This window comes from Scatophagus argus, chromosome 12, assembly GCF_020382885.2.
Source record: "Scatophagus argus isolate fScaArg1 chromosome 12, fScaArg1.pri, whole genome shotgun sequence".
Classification (NCBI taxonomy): Eukaryota; Metazoa; Chordata; class Actinopteri; family Scatophagidae; genus Scatophagus; species Scatophagus argus.
The window spans coordinates 18399666-18424674 of record NC_058504.1 but is presented as its reverse complement, the minus strand read 5'-3'; the positions used below and the strand labels follow the sequence as shown (position 1 = coordinate 18424674).

Below are 25009 nucleotides of genomic sequence, written 5' to 3'. Positions count from 1 at the left end.
CAGCTCCTGGGCTCAGCGCTCTTTAATGACTTTCTGGTGGCTGCAGCCTTCTTTTATTTCTCCTAAATGTATGAAAATGTATGCAAATTTAAATCAAGCTTAACCTGGGAGCTCGAGCAATATATTTAATGGAATTTCAAACCAATAAGGAGGCCGGGATGCAGTCTTCTAATGGAAAATATAATTACGCAGCTAAGTTAGCTCTCAGATATGCAGATACATCTTTTTCATCGCTGTGAGGACCTGATGGGATTTTTAAAGACCGGAAGTATGGGTGTGTAGTGCACGAGGACACACTTCTCACTTCTTTGACAAAATGTGACAATTCTGAAGTTTTCAGGTGGTCAACACGTAGGATCAAAAAGCGTGAGATTGTGCTGTCACGGAATTTATTATTTTTTTTATGTCTTATAGAAATCCTATTTTAAAAACCAAATTGCAGTTATAAACCCATGACATGCATAATTTTTGTTTAACTAAAATGGGTACGGGTGCCCTTTGCTAAAACACGTTTGCGTAAAAGGCTATCTTGAGAAGCTTATTCTATAAACACCGGAGGAAGCATTCTCTAAAAGTTAATAATTCGCAGTGAGAACTGCTTTTGGTTTGATTATATCCTTCTAAATTAAGTGCTGGCACGTCTGACAAATGCCATTGCGCTTTAATCTCCACCTTCGCACGCGCTCAACGGTGACAGAAGCAGCAATAAACACGTGCGTAAATCAGCTGGAAACTTTAATTAATAAACAGGAACTGCGCTCCACGGCCAGACCCACTGGACCAGCATTCCGACTCACTTCCGGTTCGACATCACGTAACCCTTTCCTACCCGCAGCCCTGCTTCCAGAGGCGGAGGTTCGGGTATCTGCGCCGTCATTGGTCGACGCGCGTTGTCACTGAGCCTCAGTCGGTCTGTGAGTGGTGGTGGAGGCTGTCAGTCAATGCCAGGCTGCTGCCGAGACTCCTGTGAGAGGGAGATGTCAGAGGCTGAGCGGCTCCCTCGCTTCAGTAGCACTAGTGGGGTTCAGCAGCCAGTATGGCTACAGCTGCCTCCAGCCCCTACACCCTGCTCAGCTCCAGTCCCATGATCCACCCGGACAGCCAGGCCATGCAGCCTGCTAGCCCTTACAGAGGACACCAGAAACTCCTCCAGAGTGACTATCTGCAGAGCGTCCAGAGCAACGGACACCCCCTCGGGCACCAGTGGGCGAGCAGCCTATCGGAGGGCAGCCCCTGGTCTGCTTCCATGGAGCAGCAGGACGTTAAACCAGGTCGAGAGGACCTGCAGCTTGGCATCATCCATCACCGCTCCCCGCACGTAGCGCATCACTCCCCTCATCACAACAACCATGGCAACCACCCTGGGGGAGCCTGGGGAACTCCGGTGTCCCACAACTCCTCCATCACCAGCGGACAGCAAATGAACATCTACTCCCAGACGGGCTTCACTGTCAACGGCATGCTGGACCACGGTGGCCTCACACCTTCACCCAACCCACAGGGCCAAGGCATGCACCCGGGCCTCAGGGACACACTCAGCCCCGAGCACAGCGACCTCGGCGGGCATCACTGCCACGACCACTCCGACGAGGAGACGCCGACTTCGGACGAGCTGGAGCACTTTGCCAAGCAGTTCAAACAGCGGAGAATCAAGCTGGGCTTTACGCAGGCGGACGTGGGCTTGGCTCTGGGCACGCTGTACGGTAACGTGTTTTCCCAAACCACCATCTGCAGGTTCGAGGCTCTGCAGCTGAGCTTTAAAAACATGTGCAAACTCAAGCCGCTGCTGAACAAGTGGCTGGAGGAGGCAGACTCGTCCACAGGCAGCTCTAGCAGTATAGACAAGATAGCAGCTCAGGGGAGGAAGAGGAAGAAGAGGACATCCATCGAGGTCAGCGTGAAGGGGGTTCTGGAGACGCACTTTCTCAAGTGTCCCAAACCGTCCGCGCCGGAGATCAGTTCGCTGGCGGACACGCTGCAGCTGGAGAAGGAGGTGGTGCGCGTGTGGTTCTGCAACCGGAGGCAGAAGGAGAAGCGCATGACGCCACCGGGAGAGCCGCCGCCGCACGAGGGACCCTATTCTCACAGCGGGAGCGCGGGAGACGCCTCCTCGTGCCACGATCTCTGACCGAAGTACCGGGAGGAATCCCCCGGCACAGACTCTCGAGCGCAGGGGCGCGCGGTGGCACCTCCCAGCCCCCGCGCCTGTCCCGGTACAGACTCATTCAGACGCCTCCAGCACTGAAACGCGACAATAACAACAACAGTGATACCTGTTCAGCCTTCGTCATTTTCTAACTGTCATGAGGGCATTATTCTATAGCGGCATATCAAACGTCACATTTCAGATTACCTTTGGAGCCCGCCAAATTCTTTTCTACATCACGGATATATAAATACAAAATGTGCCTAATAACCTGCCAGCGCCTTTGGTTTGTGTCACCACTTCTCATCCGCTCGATAATAACGATAAGATGGGACTGATGTTTTGTTTTGATTTGTTTGGGCTTCTCTCGCACTCTTTGTTTCTGTTTTACGATCAGCGGAGTGAAACAAATAATACTATCACTTTTCTTGAATTGATTTGTTGCAGCACCAGAGGCCATTTTACAGTCCACCTCATGCTTCCCTCGGGCTTATACCATGTTTATCCTATTTACATTCATTATTTTGTAACATACTCGTAGCAGATCTGTAATTATTATTATCATTATTATTATTATTTTTTTTGCATATGCAAACATAGGCCATCGTTTCCAGTTGTAGGGGTATTGCTACCAACATAATAGCACTTGGAGGGTTTTTTTTTTATTAAATTCCTCCCTTATGGCCTGTAACTTATGAAGCCACACACAGTTACAGCTATTTATAAATTCATTTATTTGATTTCAATCATCTTCGACCATATAAACTGTGTGGACTCTGAAACAGAGCCGAAAATAGAAAGTGGGGTTGACGACGCTATCCACCTGCCTATAATTTTATTGTACGTTCAGTATCAAAATTTTATAATCTTAAATACTCCTGTTATTGGTTTATTTCTTAAGTATTTTTTTTCGAATATTGTACAGTTTTATATAATACCCTTTTGAAGTCATTAATTTAAACAAATGCTCTTAGTTATCCATGCACTTAATTAGCAATGTATAAAAAAGAAAAGAAAAAAAAACAACAACAATATTTTCAGTAAGATTGAACTGTTTCGGCGGTTTTATTCCAAATTTCGATGACAGCTCGAGTAATTATTTATTTTCAGTATAAAGCTTGTATTATGTTTTGAAATAAACTATGTATGTTGTAATAAACGATTTCTTGCTACAACTGCTCACTCTCCAAAACAGAATTCAACTTCTGATGAATTAATTTGAATATTTAGAAGCAGGCTTAAAAACCTACAATATTATTATCATTATTATTATTATTATTGAAATAGCAATAACTAAAATATATAATTAATTTTCTTTATTCAGTAATCCCTTTAGATTCATATGTAATTTAAAGATGGGTTCAATTTAAATTAAAGTATAATTTAGCTTAAGAGAATATTATGCTCCATTATGTATTTATACACACATGCAGCTATGCTTAAGCAGCTTAACCTTCACTCAGTTTCAATGTCACGTCAAAGGTAACTTTTTCCAAGTTTTTCACCCTTTTTCATGCCGGAGTCTGTCTGTCACAACAGCTGTAAAATATCCAGTGGCTCAACAGGACCTTGGCTGCAGGTCTGCAGGCTCTACGGATCACAGCAGACTGAGACACTTTCTGCAGCAGTTCCACTGAAATGTTATTGTCCGGGCCCTCTGCCCTCCTCAATCAGACATGCGTGATTTATCGCCTGGGCCGCTGGGCCTAACAGCAAAACACAATGACATACACACACACACGTACACACACACACATACACACACACACACACTCAGACAGACACAATCAGAAGCAGATGAATCTCATTTCAAAGACTACAGCTGCGTATAATTGGCAATGCAAGGGCAAAATAGAGCTATATTCCTAAAAAAAAATCATAATGCCTAAAAATAATTTAGGGATGGTTTGGAAATAAGTAGGCCTATAGATGCAGCGCTGCTTAAATGATTCAAAAATAGAGGGAGAGTGAAGGAGGGGAGAGAGGAGAGGAGGAGAGGCGGAAGCGTGCTAGGCCTTGCCTTGAAATGGAGAGCCTGACTGGAATACTAATGTGTATGAATTTATGCATCTCCTCAGTCTGCAGCCCTGAGAGGGGGGTGGGGGAGACACAGAGAGAGACTGGGGGAGAGGGAGAAAAGGGTGTGAGGGTGGAGGTGAAAGAGGGTGGTTATGTTCAAGAAGAGAAAAGTAAAACCATGGCTGATTGATTCCATCCATCTATTTTAGTTTGAAATAATCCCTGATTTTGGGGGTGGGGGGGTGCCCCTGGATGGTGGAGGAGCCAGCAGCCGAGCAAACAAGCAAAGCAAGCCAAGGTCCAGAGCAGCACTGCAGTATCCTTGAGCCTCTACCACCACACACTGCTTCAGGATTAAAAAAAAAAAAAAAAAGAAACTCTACTGGCACCCTCCATCTAAGTCTTTAAAGAATAACTGATACCTCCACATGAATACATCACTAGGGAAAAAATGATTGACTTGGAAAGCAGAGTAAAGGGCAGAAAGAAAAATATAACAGGTGCAAGACAGAAGTATATTTCAGAGGCATTTAATGATGAACTTCAGGTAATTATTTTTCCAAATGCTTGAGGTCGGATGACTCGGCTTTGCACCAGCAGATAAATGAGTCTCTGAATCAGATCCTGAGTAAGAGTGGCCTGATTATCAGACAGGACAGCAGCAGAGAAGCAGCAGTCGTGACTCGTGCAGTAGCAGTTTGTAGGATGAGCGGTTTGTTTACTGGCAGAGGATAATGGGACCAGCTGACTCACACCTTTTTCATAATTGCATCTCATCTCAAACCTTCTGTTCTCTTTGAATTTATTCTGTATCCTGTTTCAAAGACTTTGGTTGAAAGTTAAGAAGTCAAAAGTGTAAAGAAAAAGTGGGGGGGGGGGGTTACCATTCTTCTAAATAAATTGTTTTCAAAAGCTTTTATTAATAGTGTTATTTTTCCTGAAAAAAAAATCTCTGAAGGTCAATAAAGTGAATAAAACACATTAGGAATTAAAGAGCGATAACTTTAAAGCAGGGCAGCATAAATTTTCCGAGAAAGCAGAAAAAAAGTTTTTGAGGCACTGATGTAGTGTTTGCAGTAAAACTGGCATCTCGGAAGGTCAAAGAGAGGACATTCGACATCACATATCTCTTTAATTAGAAAGTGGGAGAGCAGACGACTGCAGCCTCGATGCTGTACCAAAGACAGGATCGAAACAGCAAACCACACAAGAGAGTGCATACATGGGAATAATTAATATCAGCTGCGAGTTGGCCTCATGTTTGTATGACTTTTGGATGTTACCGATTCTGTCTCATCTTTTACTGTAAGTTTACAAAATGATCAACTTTATACCACTTTATTTTCAACTGAATCTGGCCTCCAAAATATTTGCAAAGGTCAGAAATGACAGCCCTTCTGATATATGTATGTATCTAGAGTAATTCAGTTGTGTAGCAGAAAAACAATATGTTTTATTGCATTTCATTTATTTAGTATTTTTATATCCTGTTAATAATCCTGTTGTGATCCTTCAGACTGTGGAGGTGTTGTCCCCAGGTTGGGAATCAGTGCCTAAACCTTATTCATTTAGACACATCACTGAGATTACAAAAACAAAAACAAACAAACAAACAAATATATATATATATACATATATATATATATATATATATATATATATATATAACTCTAATTACTAAAATAATCACAAAAACATGTATTTAATAGATAAACAAACGGATGAGTAAAATATTTTCTTGTAAAATATGTTACTATATTTTATATCTTTTAATATGTTAAGATATAATAAAGTGACATTAGTTTCTCTTCTTGTTCCTACATATGAATGTCTGAGCTTCACTGTGTAGAATGACGTGTGTGCAGAGTCGGACACTATAAGGATGGCTTGACACTCATAGTCGAAAATCTCAGGTTTTCAGTTCAAAAGTGAAAATCTGATTTTAAGAGGCGGAGTCTATGAGTGCAATTTGTGACATCACAAACAGTTTGGAGGCGAATCCTGGTCCAGTATTCAGTTTACATAAATGTGATGTGGAAACTTAAAGCCTCCAGTGCACATACACTGAGAATCGACTTCGCAGTTAAATAGCAGCACACCATGCACTAAAGTAGCACAGTGTTCATATGCAGATAAAAAGGTACACATGTTGTCCTACAGCAATACACAGCAGATACATACAGGACGTCCTGTTAAAGACTGCCAACTCCCAAACACCACATCCTAAAGTCAGAGAACAGTGACGTTCAGTGGTTTGGCCTGAGAGATGTTTTCATTTGCTTTGACAAATTTTTTTTGGTACACAATTTGCATGCCTTCAATTGTACAAACATTTTTTTTGGAAACATTTTTCAACCTTATAACAGCGAGCATTTGCACACTGGTTCATCATATTTTCTGTTATGCACTTAAAAGTGGAGTCAGCCATGCCTCCTCAGAGTACTGACACAACTTCAAAGTGAACGTAACTAAACTTGATAACAGATCACTGGAGGGCAGAGAACCGCTGTTGGCGCTGACAGTGTATCAGCTGCAGAGTAACTGCAACTGAGAGCAGAGGAGAAAAGAAAGCAGAGTGGAAGGGTTGTAGAAGAAGAAGAGGAATGAAGGAAGAATCTGCAATATGATTAAATGCATCACATAAAATCAATTTTACCTTCTCAGTTCTGGTATCCTGGGGGTGGGGGTGTAGCCTGTGCTCCAAGGGGTTCCCAATATGAAAATCTGGAGGAATCATCATGAATAGAAAAACTGAAATTCTGTTTTAATGTAGTCTTCCTCACTTCCTGAGATTAATGCAGCTTCTCAAAAAATAAATAAATAAATAAAAAAATTCAAGATTCCATGTTCAGTCACTGTTAAACAATTAAATAAATATTAAAATGGTGTCAGTGAAACAGCTTCCCCCATCATTGTACTCCTCTGCTGAAGCTGTGGCAGTTGTGTCTGTGCAATTACTCCGACAATTAAAACCATATTAAGGTTGTGCCGTATGATAACTCTATTAAGGAACTGTGAGTGACATCTACAGTTTGTGATTCTGAGGCTGATGCTCCTGCAGACTTTGATGAGGTGGTCACACATGGCTGCACACATGCAGTCAAGAGGTCTTATTTCACAAACTACAGAGCCAAGTAGCTGTTTAGAAAGGAGCTTCTGCCATTTCACTCACCCTGCCAGTGTGTCTATTATATACACACACACACACACACACAAACCAGACAAGCGGATGGTATATGTGAGGAGAAAGGCCTGTTTATGGCTCTGAGAGTAAATCACTGTGTCTGATATCTTCATTTGAGACAGAGGGCTGATCACTGCTCGTCCTGCTTGTTCCACATTAACTCATTATCACACACGCTCACTCCATTAATTCTCTTGCTTTTATTAGCAGCAAGAGTGGATACACACACACACACATACACACACAGTGAACCGATGACAAGTGCTGCCTCTACCTCATCTGACAGCAAATGGCTTCATTAGGAGCAGCGTGTTAATTGGCTGACTTTGGGGAGACGCTCGTTAATGAGGATAAATAGATTCACACCTGAGCGGGGCGCTACCCAGCCACAGCAGCACTGTGGGAACTCTGGATGACGAGCAAGTACAGGCTGCAACTATGACTGCAGCACCTGTCCTTTTATTTTTGTTTCCTCGCAGCCTAAACATAGTTGTGATTTCTTTGCCAGGCAGACTTATTAGCCAAGTGGTTGATTAGCACCAGGAGGCCAAAACAAAGAGCAGTATGTCAAAACAATTAGCCCTGCTGTTTACCTCTCAGCTCCCAGGCCGGCTACAAAATGCATCTAATCCGGGAGAAAGAAGAGAGAGGGAGAGAGAGAGGGAGAGAGAGGACACTGAGTCAGACAGTTGCACGAGAAGGACAGCTGTTCCATAGGCTAGTGTGTGTGTGTGTGTGTGTGTGTTGTTTCTGTGTGTGCATTGATGGGAGCTGTCCTCGTGCCTCAATCCATCTGCTTTCCTCCCTAGATCCCCTTCGTCTGTTGTCTGGTCATGACAGCTCTGACACACACACACACGATTCTTTTTTACACACCACTGGTTAGAGGAGCTCACACTCCCAGGGGAGTGGGGGGTTGAGGAGACAGAAATAAAAGCAGGCGAGACTGATCATTTGAGGGTAGGGCACAGACCCACTGAGGGACGCTGTCTCACAACTTCTCATGAAGGACAGTGTTACCATCTAGCGGTGGCTAATGCACTTTGCATTTCACTTAAAGGGGTGTAGGACACAAAAGAAAACAGTGCAGAAAGCAGTTTCTCTCGATTCCTTCTATCTCACCATAAAATATTTCATTATTATGATTATTTTTGTTTTAACAATGGATCAAATGTCCATGCGTAATGCAAAGTGCTCAGTTCTGAGCCACGTTCCCACATTCAGTTCAGCTCTGGTTATTACACATTTTCAAGTTTTTTTTCAAGGTAACTGAGCCAATACTACCCTGATTGGTCCGAGGGAAGCGGTCAGCAGTAGATTTGTATCATCAAGTGAGTTCTTTTGTGGGATTTCCTACACTGTTTTTGTTTCAGAAGTCATTTGTCTTGCTTCCTGCAGCCATTTCTTAATACAAAGCTTGTCTCCTTTATGTAAAGACACAATGACAAGATAGGACACAAAACACTTGATGTCCCAGAAAAGTCCCGAGTAAAAGCCCTAGTCTTGTTTGTTGTTTAGGAGAGCCAACCTTTTAAAGTGAAACTGTGTAATACTTGATGACATAACGCAGTCCTGTCATTGCAAATGAAAAGTTGAATTCATCAGCAATGACACACTCCCTTACTTGATACAGTACAATTAGGCATCGCTGCTACAGCCTAACTTAAGACTTAACTCAAGTAAGTCTTAGCATGTCACAGCTAAACATTTCAATGGTTTCAACATAAAGTGAAGCAGGAAAAAACCACACTCTGCCTCACTAAAACAAAGGCAATTCAGTGTGTCATTCTGTAACAGCAAAAGTTCCACAATCTTACTGCTTCACTTATGATTATCATACTTTTGAGTGTTGCCTTAATTATTAGCACTTTTCTCATGAATAACAGACAGAAGCTTGTGGTGCATTTTGTGACAGAACAAAGCAGCTCAGACCACAACGACTGCATGTCAATAATGATCTTTAATGTCAATATATACAGAAATTGAAAGAAAAATAGAATCTTAAAAATCACATGAAATAAATACAATATCATACAATTTCCACAATGTCTTTTTGAAGAGATATCCATGGAATTTTTTTTTTTTTAATTTTTTTTTTTTAATTCAGCCTCTCTGGTTCGACAGGGTGCGTCCCGTCCCCCCCAGAGAAGTCCCTACAGCTCCCCCACATGCTCTTCATCTTCATTTTATATATATATATATATATATATATATAATTTTGCAAACTTGGATTTCTGCTATCATTACTTCTTTATTTCACCTTTGAACTCCACTCTTTTATCCCTCGGCAGAATATTTTACCTCTTCTGATACACCGTTAGCGTCACACAGTAACATGAGTCAGACAGTGAATTTTAAGGGAAAGAAATACAGGTTTTGTTCACGCATGCTTTTATGTTTCCCAAAGTGCTGGCAGATGGTTTTGATCCTGAGGGACTTTTTAAATCCCCCACAAGCAGAATCATATATTTTTAAAAGAGGAAACAGTCTAATAGTGTCCCCCAGTCAATATCATTCTGCCAACACTCACACATAAACCGTTACTTCATGTCAAAGAAAATAAGTTAAAAGAGTAAAAGCAAACAAGGAAAGGAGAGAGAACTAAGGAGGAGGAGGAGGATGGCGGAGCGCAGATGAAGAGCAGTGGGGGGGAGGAGGGGGTGGGGCACAGTTTACCGAAGCAGCTTTGAATCAGCCAATCACAGTGAAGGAGAACATCAGCTGGTGCGTTTCTTCCCTAAATGAGGAAGAAAGAATGAAAAGGCGAGGAGGGCGAGTGCATATGAAAGCTGTGGAAATAAATACAAGTCTGTCTCCCCAGCTGTAACAGATATGTGAGTTTACCCTCTTCAGCTGACTTTTTCACAATGCAACCTTGTCCAGCGTGAGAGTGCATGTATGTGTATGTGTGCATATGTTGGGTGTATCAAATAAATAGGTTAAAAAGGGAGACAGTAGGTCCGACTGGCCAGGACTTCGGTCTGCGTGTCTGTGTCTGCATCTTTTGCGTATTGGAGTCCAACTGAGAGTGAGGTCAAAACCGGAGAATTGAGTGGTGTGTGTCTACATGTCTGTTGAGGTGAGTTTCTTCATGCTGCGTCTCTGGGCTAGACTGGATGCTGCCACAGGCTCCAAGACCGGCTGACTTGTCTTCTGGCTCAGTGCTGAATAAGTGGCAGCCATGGCTCCCTGGAAGACAACAAAATGACCACTTAGCTTTAATTTTTAATTGGATACTTCAAAGTCTTGCTTTGAAGTAATACTGTTACTAGTTAGTTCATGTGTTGTTGCTCATTTGGCTGCCAAGACCAGCACAGAAGTGTGCATTATTCCCTCAAAAGTGTGTAGTAATTAGCCAGCCTTGTGCCAATGTCTGTTAATCTGGACAAATATCATGTGAGCCTTAGTGTAACAGTCCATTCGTCATAAAAGGTTATTCAGATTCTGGGTGAGTTAAGCTAACATTTTATCCAACATTGTATTACACTACATTTGTTTGTTTGCTAGTGAAACCCACTTCTCCAGAGAGATTAGTGGGAGCTCCACTAGAATCCTGAGCAGATACACTATATAGACAAAAGTATTCAGACACACCTCTTCACGGTGCTGTTTTTCCAGGGTTGGGTTCAGCCCCTTACTTACCGTGAAGGGAAATCTTAATGCTTCAGCATACCAAGACATTTTGGATAATGCTATGCTTCTGACTTTGTGGCAACAGTTTGGGGAAGGTCCTTTTCTATTCCAGCATGACTGTGCCCCAGTGCACAAAGCAAAGCTCCATAAAGACATGGTTGGATGAGTTTGGTGTGGAAAAACTTGACTGGCCCACACAGAGTCCTGATCACAACCCCATCCAACACCTTTGGGATGAACTGGAACAGAGATTGTGAGGCAGACCTTTTGGTCCAACATCAGTGTCTGACCTCACAAATGCTCTACTGCATGAATGGGCAAAAATTCCCACAGAAACACTCCAAAATGTTGTGGAATATACCTACTTACTTACTGAATACTTTTGTCCATATACTGTACATTTTAAAAAGGTAGAAAAAAAATACATCATCAAAATTACAAGCAAACACGATGAGACATTGTGCAGGCCAACATGGTTAAGAGTTCAGTTATAATGACATATGTTCATGTAATCACAAGTACCTCAGTGATCCCCAGCTCTTTTCTGTCTTCCCCTTTTTTCTTGTCACCTTCCTACTGTCATTACTTAATAAGCATTATTAACACTCCAAAATGCAGGCTTCATCTAGCCATACATGTCCCAAAAGCTAGCTTCAACAACCAGGGATTGGACCGCCAACCCATTTTGTCTGCCGCAAGATCCACTTGTGATTTTCCAGTCAATCACCTATGGTCATGAGCTGTGGGTAGTGACCAAAAGAATAAGGTCGCAAATACAAGTGGCCGAAATAAATTTCCTCCACAGGATGGCTGGACTCAGCTTTGTAGATAGGATGAGGAGCTTGGACATGAAGGAGGGGCTCAGAGTAGAGCTGCTGCTTCTTCACATCAAGAGGAGCCAGCTGAGGTGGTCCTGGCCAGGATGCCTCCCGGATGTCTCCCTGAGGAGTTGTTTTGGGCAGACCCAGGACACGATTGAGGGACTATGTCCCCGGTGGAAGTAGCCCGGGAGAGAACAGTCAGGGCTTCCCTGCTGAGACTGCTCCCTCCACGAACCAAATCCAGATAAGCAGTAGAAGACAAGACAAGATGCCCTGCGATTGACTGGCGACCAGTCCAGGGTGTACCCCGCCTCTCGCCCGTAATCAGATGGGATAGGCTCCAGCCCCCCCGCGACCCTGACGGATAAGCGGTATATAGAAAATGGATGGATGGATGGACAAGACAAGATGAGACGAGACGTTGTATGATTTTTTTGTGTCACACATCAGTGCGTCTACAGTGACCCTGACAGAATTAAACGAGCCTAACCAGCCTCATCAAGTGAGTCCACGGAAAGTACTTGTTCAGGATAACAAAGAGACCAAAGGCATGAAAATAACACCTCATGATGGCAACAGTATCCAGTGGAGCTTTTCAATGCAAACTATTTGTCAGAACTTGAATCACATGTGCATGAGAGGAGGAGAGCATAAATAGATCACTGACAGCAGTGGGATTCATGACTCAGAACATCATGACGAGTCTACAGTCAGCAATTCAGGCTGACGGGTGGAAAAATGATTCATAGTCAACGCTGTGTTACAGAAAGGTAAAATTTAATGTAAGCAGCATGAATGTATTGAACCATAATGTGCAGTGTCAAAACACATTCGTTAAAATGGCTCTGTAGACATGCTCTTTATCCTGATAGTCTCCAGAGTCATCACACCAAAGAAATAACAGAAGAGTGTTTGTATATGTGGGACCAGCCAAGAAGCCAATCTGTTGTATTACGTGAATAAAAATCCTCATGTACTGGGAAAGATATACAATGGCACCAAGGGAAATGGGATTGTCTGTTGTTGAGGTGAGGAAAAGAGAACTGAGACACAAAGCAAAGCTCTCAATTCACTGTTGATCTTTGTCCAGATCCTCACATATGATCACAGATTCATGTGCAGGGTGGCTGGTCACTCTTTGTGTGACTGAGTGAAAGGTTCAGCAGTGCTTGTATATACTGTACAGTTGGTAATTTAATTTTGGTAATTTGGGCACTGCCCAGAAAACCTCAGTCTGCAGTGCCTGAACCCACACGGAAAGATGGGGAAGTTCGACCTTTTGTGTCTTCAAGTAGTCATGAGTCGAAAAGTTGAAAATGAATTCTCCAGCTCATGACTTGTGAGCTACGGTGACATTCTCAAGTTGACACCGCAGTTTTACTATCCACTCTTTCATCCCATCAGTCCTAAAGATCGAGAAGGCAAAAATAATTCACCGTCACTGAAAAGTGAACAAAGCAGCAACCTTTCTTGCTCTCATGACTCAACCGTTTGCGCTCCGGACATACTGTGTACTTGACCTCCCATGTCAAAAATACAGCCCGGCGAGTTCCTTTTGAAAGAAGCATCTGACCCGGATACGTGGAAAGAGATGTTAGAAGGATGGTCACATCTGCTCATTTGGATCTGGTATTAATAATAGATGGGGTTAGGAGTGAATCATCAAGGATCAGGCTCACTTTTAAATGTCAAGAGGCACAGGCGATGCAAATGTATGACATCATGCAGAAGATTTCAGATCCTCTTCTGGTTTGGAGATGATCATTACCCACATGCAGACTAACAGAGGAGTCCATGTATCCCAGCTGAATGTTGATAAAACATATGGTAGTGAATGAATTTACTAATCACCTTGTTCCACAAAGTACCACTTTTGTTCTTTTGGAGGACGTTCACTCACCTTGACGAGGTGTGGCGCATCATGCCGTGTGAGCTGGAAGTGTGGTAGCGTATCTCTGCAGGTGATCCAGGAATGCTTTAGAACCTGCTCTGCTGTGTATCGCTGGTGAGGGTCCACGTGGAGCATATGGGACAGCAAGTCCTGGAACATAACACAACATCCAGTCTTCAAAGTATACAAGAAAAGACCTGAATATCAAGAGTGTTTTTTTTTTCCTATGAATGTTTGTTTACTGTGTTTATACACAGGACTGGTTGTCACACATAGGACACATAAAACCACACAGGGTCAACTCTATAACAGCTAAATTAAAAAGAAACACATCTAGCTTGAGTAGCACTTTACAAAAACAAGTGCTTTACAGATATCAGAAAAATAAGATAAGTAAGACCCTTTGAACATATGCTCTTATTTCACACCAAGTGTCAGTGTGTACCTTTGAGGAGTCTGATACAGTATCCCAGTTTCCTCCCGTCAAAGAGAACTTTCCAGATCCTATCCGGAGTAGAATCTCCTCTGGTGTGTCGTTTGGCCCGTTGGCAAACGGCGTGTACCTGACAGGTGGTCCAAAGAACACATTAGGAAACACATGATTGCATCACGCACACAGCATTTCATTTAATGGACCCACTGTATGTTTGAGGTAATTAGACACATCACAAATACAACTATCTGAAATCATGGCAGAAGCTGGTGGTAATAATAACCATAATAACATCAACAGCACAAGCAGGGTGAATGACAAGAGCGCATGCATGAGCATGGCTCTGATTTCGAGCTTCATCTTTGCAAGGAATTGGACTAGTTGAGAAATTCAGACACCTCAGTATTAATCATTCCCACCCACATGTAAGCAGAATTTGTCCAACAGTTGTTGCTGAGAACAGTCTTACCCTGCCAGCATGGTATACAGTAAAACTCCAAGACTCCATATATCACAGGCTGCATCATAACCTTGCCGCATTAGTACCTGGACCCACGGAAACAAAAAAGCAAACTGTTAGGACCTCACAAAGACAATGTTACAGTCCACTTTATGTCATCTCTCCCATTACACTGTATCTCTTTCTTCATATCACTGAATTGTATCCTACTGGTATCAACTCTTACATTCCCGGCAGCATCTGCTCTCCTTTTGTTTTCACCATTCATCCTCTCTCACCTCTGGTGCCACAAAGTTGGCGGTGTAACAGGGGGTGAGGAGCAGGCCGTTGCCTCCCCTAAGCTGCTTGGCAAATCCAAAGTCACAGATCCTGATGGAGTCAGGATTTCCCGAGTCATCCATATACAGGATGTTACTGGGCTTCAGGTCTCGGTGTACCACCTGGGGAAGGAGAACAGAGGAGAAGGAAACATTAGAGTGCAACATGTCCATTTTTCACTCGTGCTCATATGTGTGCAGTGTGTTTCCTCACCCCTTGGCAGTGGAGGTAGTCAACAGTCTTGGTGATGGTGTAGAGCACAGCACTGGCCTCTCTCTCAGAAAAAAACTTCTGCCTGAGGATCTTGTCCAGCAGCTCCCCTCCCTTCATCAGCTCCGTCACCAGGTATACATACCTGCCCTCATCATACACCTGACACATGAACACACATGAAAGCACAAAGAAACAGCAGTACAGTGACGAACAACTCTAACATCTTTACTGTCATTAAATGCTCAATTAAATATTACTGACGTCTTTCAGAGTGATGATGTTGGGATGTTGCCCATATCGCATCAGGATTTCGATCTCCTCAGAGGGGTCCCTCTTAATTTTGTCTATAATCTGAGACACACGGAAACAGAGACAGTTATTGTAAAATTAATGGATAAAATGGCCCCACATACAGCATTTAACAATCTAAACTATCTATCTGAAACACCAAGGCATTGCTGAAGATGTGCTGCCCTCTGCTGGTCTTTTGGCAACACTAACCACATCAGAAAATGTAATAAACCCACAAACTACAGACACCTACATGTATATACAGTATTATACTGTGCAATCACCACAATGATTTTGAAAGCCAATTGAGTAAAGCCATGAAATTGACAATGCAATAAGGGTGATGTTAGGTTTTATTTAAATAAAAAAACAAACAGGTGAGGGAGAAGTCTTGAGAGAGGTCTTTCACCACTCTCACAGCCTCAAAGCACCTGAACTGACACTGAACCTGACATATAATCATTTTACATTTTAAATGTGGATTATAAATGTGGTGCATTGGTGGCCTGAAGGTTAGAGAAGCAGGATTCTGCCTGAAAGGTCACCAGCTGAATTCTGAGTGTGGTATACATTATCTTAATGAAGATGTCAATGAAAAATGCATGTCCATCCTTCATTAACTAGTGCTGATGCCCTTGAGCACTGAACGGAGTCCCTAACTGCTCAAGTGGGTCTATGGGACAAAACTGATTTTATCGGAGAAGTCTTGGGAGTAAGTGACTGTGTGTAAAGACAGAAAATTAGCATTGGGGCATAGAAGATTTAAAAACCCTCACAGCTACCTTCACAGCATAGTCCATGGCAGAGACTCGGTGTACACAGCGTTTACAAATGGAGTAGGAGCCGACCCCTATGTCTTCCTGCAGCTCATACAGATCAGAGAACTTGGCTGAGCCTCCGTGCATCTGGAAAGGACAGGTTTTGAACTGTTAGATTAAATTAAAGTGCTCCAGTGTCCCACACAAGCGTGACAACTCATAGTCCACCACAATGTCGCTTCAGTCCACGGTTGGTCCATACAATGAAAGTGTGTTGTAGTTCACACCACCCTGGTGTTGTGTGCTACCACCGCATTCGTTTTAACACTTTTGTTCACAATTATGTGGGGTGAAACTTAGGTAGAAAACATTATATTCAACAGTCAAACTGTCACAACAGCTTTAGCACCACTGACAAGCCATTGCAGTATTGTCTCCCTGTTCACACATCACTTAATGGTGGCAAAATTAACAAATGATGTCTGGCTGAGTGTGTGAAGGACCGTGTATGAGTGAGAGTGTTAGTGGACATATGCAGAAGAACACAACTATTGAAGGATAACTAGGTTTTATTTTAGAAGTTTGAACTTTTAAGTTTCTAGTCAATGTTGTGAATACTGTCAAATTGACTTTTGTCAACTAACATGCTGTGAAAATTGTTCCGTAACAGTTGCAGATGTGTTAAATGCAATGTTGACTCCCTTTTAGTAGTGTTTCAATAGCTTTTTCACGGGATCAGCCTGACCTGCAGGACAATGTGTAAAACCCAACTAGTACATGTCATGAAGTCCACTACTGGAGACAGATGGAATTATTACTTAATTTTGTGCACCAATTAGCCTTCATACAAAAGCTAAAGAACAATGTGTATCTGTGTGTGTGTGTAAGTTATATGGTAATAATTGTGGCGTGTTCACCTGAACTATAGGGAGTATGCTGAGCAGTGGGGAGCTCTTGTTCTCATCCATAGGAGCTGGAGCAACAAAACTGAAGCCTTTGAAGAGTTGATGGGCATTTGCACTGGGAGGGATACCTGGGGAGTCTAAATATACAGAAATAATTGATAAAGAAGACATATGAACACACAAACACACCACTAAAATTTTGGAATTGTTTCTTGTAGTCAGTGCTCAGTTGCAGTTTCCATGGCTGCAGGAGTGGCTCTTGCTTTCAAGCTCAAAAGCATGTGAACAGAACGTGTGTGTAGGTGTAGATTTACCTTTAGGCGTTTTAGCAGTGAACTCTGGGTCGAAGCAGAACGTGTCATCTGGTTTACCTGCTGCGGGCTTGAATGGGGGCTGGAGTTCTCGCCTGTACAGTTTCTGCGGAAAACACAGATTCAAACACACACATACGTGTTAGAAATCTAAGCCTACAAAGAGGCTGTTCGGAGTAGGTGGACATATGTGAAAGGCAAGCCAAGACCCCTCCCAGATTAACCCCATCCCCATCCCTCTACAGCACAGTCCAGCCAATAGTGTCCTGCTGGCTCTTAAACACTCACGCAGGGCTATTAGTGCACACACAGTGAGAACTGGCCCTCTGCCCAAACACACAGAAACACTGTTGGCATGGCCAGGACTGATGGCCAGTAGTCACCAAGCCAACCATTTGTTAGGTGTGAATCCTTAACAGAAGCTGGTGAGCTACATGTGTGTGTATGTGAGAAATGAGTGGTGAGTGGTGTGTGTCCGTGTGTGTGTGTTCTTACATTCCAGTCGATGGTAGAAAAGAAAGCATGGCGTTTGATCTCCTCCACTCCATCTGGTCCGGCCCCTAAACACACAGACCACTCAGGTTAACCTGGCACGCACGTTTTTTTATTGTTTTCAGAGGATCAACATGTTCACATTTTTCTCTCAGCAGTTTTCAGCGTGGCATTTAAGTGGATGCCAAAATGTTAACAAGCTCAAGCTAAGCAAGTGGCGCTATTTGAGGATCAGCACAACTTTTAGTCCACATTTTGTTCTATTTCAACAGGTCTAAACACAACCAGCTTTAATGCACCTTACCTAGTCTGTTAGCAGGGTTACGTTTAAACAGCATTCTTAGCAAACTCTGAGCCTCCAAACTTAGAAACTGTGGCATTCCCAACTTAGCTCTGGAGGGGAGAACAGAGCAGAGAGCCACAGGTGAAAATGAACACAAAGTGAAGCCGTGATTGATCATTACTTCCATATGAAAACTTGTCTTACTTCAGTCGTGCTCTAAGTATCTTGTGCATGCACAATGACTTACTTCAGAATCATATTCATGGTCTCATTGCGGTCTTTCCCTTGGAACGGTAATGTCCCTGTTAGCATCTCAAACTGCCAACACACAATGACAGAAAGGGAATATATAAAAAAACAGGGTTGTTTTTCTAATCAGTATATAAATTACAAAGTACAAAACATGAGCCAGTGTGTGTGTGGGTTTGTGTGAGCTTGTGTACCATAAGTACTCCCAGAGACCACCAGTCCGCACTCTGCGTGTGTCCTCTCCTGTTGACCACCTCAGGGGCCATATACTCCACCGTACCACAGAAAGAATAAGCCTTCTTATCAGCATCTACTGACTCTTTACTCAAGCCAAAGTCTGTATGACATCAATGGAAAGCAAAATGATAAGATGCCCAGCAGCCTGAACAGTCATGTTCAGGAATTATACTATGCAAAACTTTTGTTCTTTTAGGTGATGGTAAAAGAAGCTTATAATTAGCTGCTGAGGAAAGTCTGCCTAAGGACAAAAAATGGGTGGTGCATTTATGTTCAGTAAATTCACTTTTGAAATAGTTTAATTACAGGCTATTAACTAGATCAGACTATTACTCTCACTAATTACATTTAATCAGCATTACGTCAAAGTCATACCTGTTAACTTTATGTGTCCAGCTTCATCAAGTAAGATGCTGAAAAACAAAAACAGTTTTCCCGTGTAGGTGAGCTTGGAACACTACAAGTTAACAATACAACAACAACAGTATTTTAGCCACCTCATACCTTTGTTTTCCATTTAAAAATCACTTAGAAGGCCTAGAATTTTTCTTTTTTTGGACATCTATTCTTATATTCTGACGCATTTCAATGTACTGCTAACAACTGGAAATTAAAGATTAGAGTTCTACATTCAAATGCATCAACTTTTTGAAATATGAGTAATTCCCTTAATCAAGCACTAGCTGATCGGGGCACTGAGTGTGCCTATAAAATATGGCAGGCGATGACAGCCAGGGGCATACAGCGTTATGTGTGCAAGTACAAAATTACTTCTGTAAATATCTCTAAAAGGAATCAAACACAAATTACAGCTGTGCTGGTCTCTGGAAGATGCATGTGGAGTTTGGGTGTGAAGGGTCAAAGGTGAATGTGAGGTCTAAGTTTCATACTTCTCTGGCTTGAGATCTCTGTAAACTATGCCCAGGTTGTGCAGGTGGTCGAGGGCCAGGGCCAGCTCTGCAAGGTAGAATTTCACATCTTCCTCTGTAAACATAACCTGATAAGAACTGGACAAATTTACTCTCTGAACTCAGAAGAAGAGAGAAATTCAGCAGCAAAGAAAAAAAAACACAACTTCAATATTAAGCATCAGTAACCAGAAACAGAGAAAACAGTATTATTAATGTCACAGCATCAACATTTCAAACATGTTACACGACTGAGTAAGCTGTTGATTTGACATTGCCAGCAGCCATCGCTTTGGTTCTGAGACATGCTTTCAACACAGGGTCTCTCTAGAGAACAATCACACATTGTTTGAGTTCCCTGAAAGCATCTGAAAAGAGCTGATCTGAGCCTCTAACTGACAAACAACTGAAGATCTAAAAGCGAACGAAGATTCCAAGAAAAGCACTCGTGTTTCCGTGAGGAATTCAAGTCATAATTTGAATAAAACTGAAAAACAGAAAACAGGGAAGACTAATGACTTGGCAGTACTTATGCTCTTATAAAATAAAAAAAAAATACTTTTGCATAATACATTGCACCTGTTCCTTTTGTAGCTGTCAACTTAAAATTCCTTAGGGTTTTTAAAGAACACTGTTGCATATGTAGTTCAGATTTTCACAAATATGTTTAAAACGCAAGGCGTTAAAAAAAAAAGAAAGAAAGAAAAAAGACCTGAAAAGGGGGTAAAAAAGTATAATGAGATGTAAGACAACAGGACATCATCTTACCTCTTTGGATAAGCGAGTGAATACATCCCCTCCCCTGAGAAAGTCCAGTATTAAATATAGTTTCCCTTCTGTCTGAAAGGCTGGGAGACAATGAAACCAGTGAATTATTTGAAAGCTAATTATAATCTATTTTCATAAGAGACACTCGGGTGTTTAGTTAACAGGGTGACATATGTAACGCGTAAAGAACAGCAACAGTTTGCTAACATTCACCGTGATGATAATTATATATCAGAATATGAGTAAGGAAAAACTGATGTAAAAATAAACCTGACTAGCTGGGACTACTCAATGTCCAATAACTGTGTAATACCACTCAAAATATTCTGATAAATGATCCTAACAATGTTTTGATGAATATAATGGACATAAGAGGTTACCCCTAATTCAGACTGAACTGGGATGTAACCTGTAAATCACCTGCATACATTGTAAATAAGAATGTTTCTCTTACCGTAGTGCAATTTCACTATGAAGGGATGATTGACTTCCACTAAAATGTCTCTTTCCATCTTAGTGCGAACTCTGTCCCTGACTGGAGAGACAAAACAGGAAAGGGCATTGTCAGGGAGAAATTTAACACTGAGGGCAGAACACACTGAACAATTTGTTGCTTTGTGTGGCTGTGTTACCTTTCAAAGATGCTTTTTTTAGAACTTTCATTGCATATAACTGACCAGCATCTGGGCCTAGGATCTTTCTGACAAGAAACACCTAAGAGAACAGGAGAAATTTGGAAACACACACGACTTCACAGACAGAAAAATTTGATTGATCCGGTCCGTTTCCTCACCTTGCCAAAAGAGCCCTGGCCGAGGACTTTGAGCAGTTCAAACTGAGATGGATCAGCTTTTTCACAGCCCTCTTTCACGTGGTGAGTGATGGGAATCTCCTTATATGTCCCTTCGTCCTACAGAAATAATATCAGTGAGAGAGCCACATGTCATCCTACACACCCGCGCACACACACACATACACGCGCGTAATGGTCTTAACGGTCATCATAACTTACACAGTGCGAGAAAGACTCTCCCTCCTCCATGGGCTCGTCCATGATCTGATGCCCATTGACCTGCAGCCAAACCAACAACTTTCATCAGAGGAGTCGCAAAGATTAAACACTTTCACAAAGCTTGTTCATCCTTGTTTTCAGCTGAGAAGGACTATGTACTGTGGTTGCTGCTCGCCCACATGTATGACGGTAGATTCAACAGATGAAATCAATGAGTCACATGCAATAACAGTGCATTTTCACTTTCCCAACGGTAGCTCTATTTGTTGTACAGTATGGAGTCCATACTTCAAGCCTGTCCAGCTGTCCAGCTCTCATCCTGTTCCAGTAAAGCCCCTCATTATTAGCATTCTAGCTTAATCCCCTGCCAGAGCAAAAACAACATGTCTGACTGGCTTTGAGAGTCTGATGTTTTCTGGGGTTGCAGTCAGCATTCAGCCTCTTGAGGACAAACGAGGTTCTAAGTGTTTCAGGGCTTCTGGCTGATGGTGGCGGCCAGATGCGGTAAAAAATAAATAAATAAATAAATAAAAAAAAATACAGGTAGACATACTTCACTGTACTCGTGGAACATTTAAACATTTAAGAGCCTTTTTTAAATACCTTTCTTTCCTTTATTTTCAGCAGAGAGATAAACTGGCCGCTGATAACATTAACCAGGTCTACATATTTCAGTTCTGTGCTGAAGCTCAGTCTACATGATGTATTCAGTCCAGTGTGTTTGTGTGTTGAATTCCATCAAGCCTCTGAAGAGGGGGGGATGAGTCATAGCGCTACGCAAACCCACTCTGTGGGTGGAGCCACCACCATAACACTCACGTACATCCTCAAAACAGAGGCCAACAAACCACTCTCCAATATCTTAGCTCTAAAGAATATCATTAAGAACAGCAGTATTCAAATCAATCAAGCTATACGCTTCAAAGCAAGACACCACACAGAAAAATGACAAAATGCAAGCTTTGGTACAACATCCAGACTAGCCAAAGCCAGGGCAGTGCTTGTGTCATAATTCACACATATATTTTCACTCCCACCTTTGCTGTGGCTCATCGAGGCTTGTAACAGAGTGCAGCCTACACTTGCAGCACAACCAGCCAAGCCTTTTTCAGCCATTTGAAAGCAATGTCTGACAGCTATACACAATAGTATCATCTCACAGTCCCTGATCCTGGCTAAAATACGCAGATTAAATATCAACTTCAAAGTCAAAAGTGATATAAGGTGAATTAAACAACCAGCATCACCACTCACTGAGGCTGTCAGAAAGTATCAAAGCACCAGCATACTTCAATACCACGTGTTTAAAACAATATGATATGTGTAGTAGGTAGCATCAAAGGTACAGAAGCTATTAAAAAACAGATAACTGGTCAGATTTTTAATTCGAGGGTGCAGATATTAACATTACTACAAATGTGTATATGTCCAGTGACTACACAATACAAGTACTGTGTGTAAGTTGTTCTTCATAAAGGGGGGTGGGGGGCATTTTGTATACCATGGGCTGTTTTTTTTTTCTGCTGTGATATTAACAGAAGTATCAAGTATTGTTTTTGTGTACTAGCTGTATGTATTAAAATTTAAAATTCCAGTATTGTGACAACCTTATCACTCCCCCTGTTTAAGTGGTTAAGCTTAATGTTTACACCTGTTTTTGGCAGCTTTTAAATAAGGGGCATCCATTTAACAGCAGACTGAGGTACCTGTGCGTAGCAGCGGATGAACTGAATATCTACATGACACCCTCGTAACCCGGGGTGCTTCAACAGTAAAAAGACAATGCTGTGGCAGCAGTCTCCAGGGGTATCACAGGAGGAGAGACTGATAAAGAAAGGATTAGGTCAAATATGGAAGTAACTGCTGGCTGTGAAACCGCCACGGCAGTCAGACAGGCAGTTTGTGCTGTAGGTGTGAAAGACTGCAAGGAATTTCAGAGATGGAGAGGTTTAGGATGTCAGGATGGCTTAGCTGCTCAGTAAAAAAAAAAATATCTCATCATAGGGCCCATGCAAAAGCAAACTGAAGCTTTCCACAGTTAAGAGCATTTCGAGAAGTCTTCAAATTAGAATGCCTGGTTTTACTTCTGGTGTTGAGAGGAAAAGTAGAATTGACACAACGTTTTGGACTGCTTGAAGAGTGCCTTGTCTGTCGGAAACATTATGTAGGTTAGCGGTAATTCTTGGTCACAACTTCCCTCTGATAATGTAACTAACTTAGTTAAACTACCGCTAGCTGTCTAGATGAATAGTTTACTCAAAAATAGTTATAACGTAGCTTACAAGCCGAAAGTTAAAGCTAATAACAGCATCACTGATTCACTTATACCGCTGACAAGCCAAACCTCAGTTGCCAAGTCTGACCAAATTTAACCCAGTTAGCAAGTTATTGCCTTACTATAAATACATAGAACGCTTTACCTTCTCTTCCATTAACTACACGGTGGAGGCTGAAGAAAACTTGTCTCCAAGTTTCAAGCCTGCAAGCTGTCAGCTAGCAAGCTAATTGAGTGCTAATGCTACTAACGCTAAGCTAGCTCTGAAACAAACTCCTCTTGAAAAGTGTAAATAACAACAAAGGCTAATAGGAGGTCGTGTGTCATTGGATAAAGAGATTGTCCTCTGTGCGTAAGACTGAGCGGTGGCGAAAGCCGGGACGGGCAGCAATCAGATTAATAAACCCGGACAGTGCAACAAAAATAAACATCTAACCAGCTGTTAGCATTAGCTAGCGTGTTAGCATGCATCACGGTGCGCTGCAGGTCGTGACGCGAATTTATGCTCGAGCCAGCCTCGCAGGCAAGCTAACTTAGCGGGGCAGCACAATCCAAAGAGCAATCTTGGGCAAATTAATATGCAAACCACGCGTTCATCAACTCACCTCACTACTAACGCTGTTTACCTCCATCTTGTGCCAGGATTCCTCTGAGTCTAAGGCATCGTAGTCTACCTAGACCCCCGCTCCACGTTGCATGTCTTCCCCTCTGTGGAAGTCCGGTCAACGTTATTCTGCTGTGATGATCAGATGGAAGCCGTATAGCTGCGGGCCGCTATCAGGATGGGATCGGGGGTCAGTACGGGGAATAGTTGATGTTGATGACTGGACCATACGCTAACCGAGAGCACCGCTACCCTGCCATAGATGCGAATATGGCGGCTATCGTGGTACCTGATCGTTAGTGAATGAGAGTTTATTGACGTATTTATGACGCAATTCAGTAAAGGATTTCCCCCGTCCAAACCAAAGCAACGGATCTCGAGACAGAGAGGAGGGAGAGAGGACGTGGTGGCGTGGAGGCGACTTGATGCTCTATGACACATTGCGGGTTGACATACATGCATCCGGGCGATGGACAATTTGCTTGTGACTGAAATAGTCTCTACCAATTTAACGGCACGATAAAATTAGCGAGCAAAACAAACACCTCTCGTGGTAAGCCATGGATCTAAGCCTCTGATCTTAAGGGCGAAAGTTGAATGTTTTAAAGCCACTGTTTCATAAGCCTGTCCATCCCTAGTCCAAGTGGAAATAAGAGGCTTAAAGCTCATCCACTTTCTCTCCAGCTCTGTCTCTCTCTCCCACCCACAAGCACAAAGTCTTTGTGCGGTGAGGTCATTGTTACACAGACTACGTGTCAACAATTGTTTATGTATAGTCAGAACGTCGATATATGAACA

At 42.5% G+C, this 25009-nt stretch overlaps 2 protein-coding genes across 4 annotated transcripts; one reads left to right on the top strand and one right to left on the bottom strand.

Annotated features, from left to right (window-relative positions):
- Positions 1-877: 877 nt before the first annotated feature.
- On the top strand, positions 878-2712 carry LOC124068695 (POU domain, class 3, transcription factor 4-like). Its single transcript, XM_046407110.1, has one exon. The coding sequence runs from the start codon at positions 1037-1039 to the stop codon at positions 2126-2128; it is 1092 nt and encodes a 363-aa protein (XP_046263066.1). The 5' UTR covers positions 878-1036; the 3' UTR covers positions 2129-2712.
- Positions 2713-9290: 6578 nt separating this feature from the next.
- Positions 9291-24954, bottom strand: rps6kal (ribosomal protein S6 kinase a, like). 3 transcript variants are annotated; one of them, XM_046406509.1, is made up of 22 exons: positions 24213-24954; positions 21333-21392; positions 21114-21230; positions 20953-21034; positions 20775-20855; positions 20321-20400; positions 19535-19641; positions 19020-19057; positions 18602-18744; positions 18406-18476; positions 18180-18268; positions 17879-17943; positions 17387-17489; positions 17085-17209; positions 16192-16314; positions 15380-15469; positions 15119-15277; positions 14866-15027; positions 14597-14673; positions 14140-14257; positions 13704-13844; positions 9291-10538 (listed from the first exon to the last, which is right to left on the bottom strand). In XM_046406509.1, exons 1-22 carry the CDS (start codon positions 24237-24239, stop codon positions 10413-10415), a joined length of 2184 nt encoding a protein of 727 aa, XP_046262465.1. In that variant the 5' UTR covers positions 24240-24954; the 3' UTR covers positions 9291-10412. The 3 variants fall into 3 exon arrangements, with proteins under 3 accessions (XP_046262465.1, XP_046262466.1, XP_046262467.1); XM_046406510.1 differs by lacking the exon at positions 24213-24954 and adding an exon at positions 23753-24185; XM_046406511.1 differs by lacking the exons at positions 20953-21034; positions 21114-21230; positions 21333-21392; positions 24213-24954 and having other exon boundaries at positions 19535-19651; positions 20775-20857.
- Between the last annotated feature and the right edge of the window lie 55 nt (positions 24955-25009).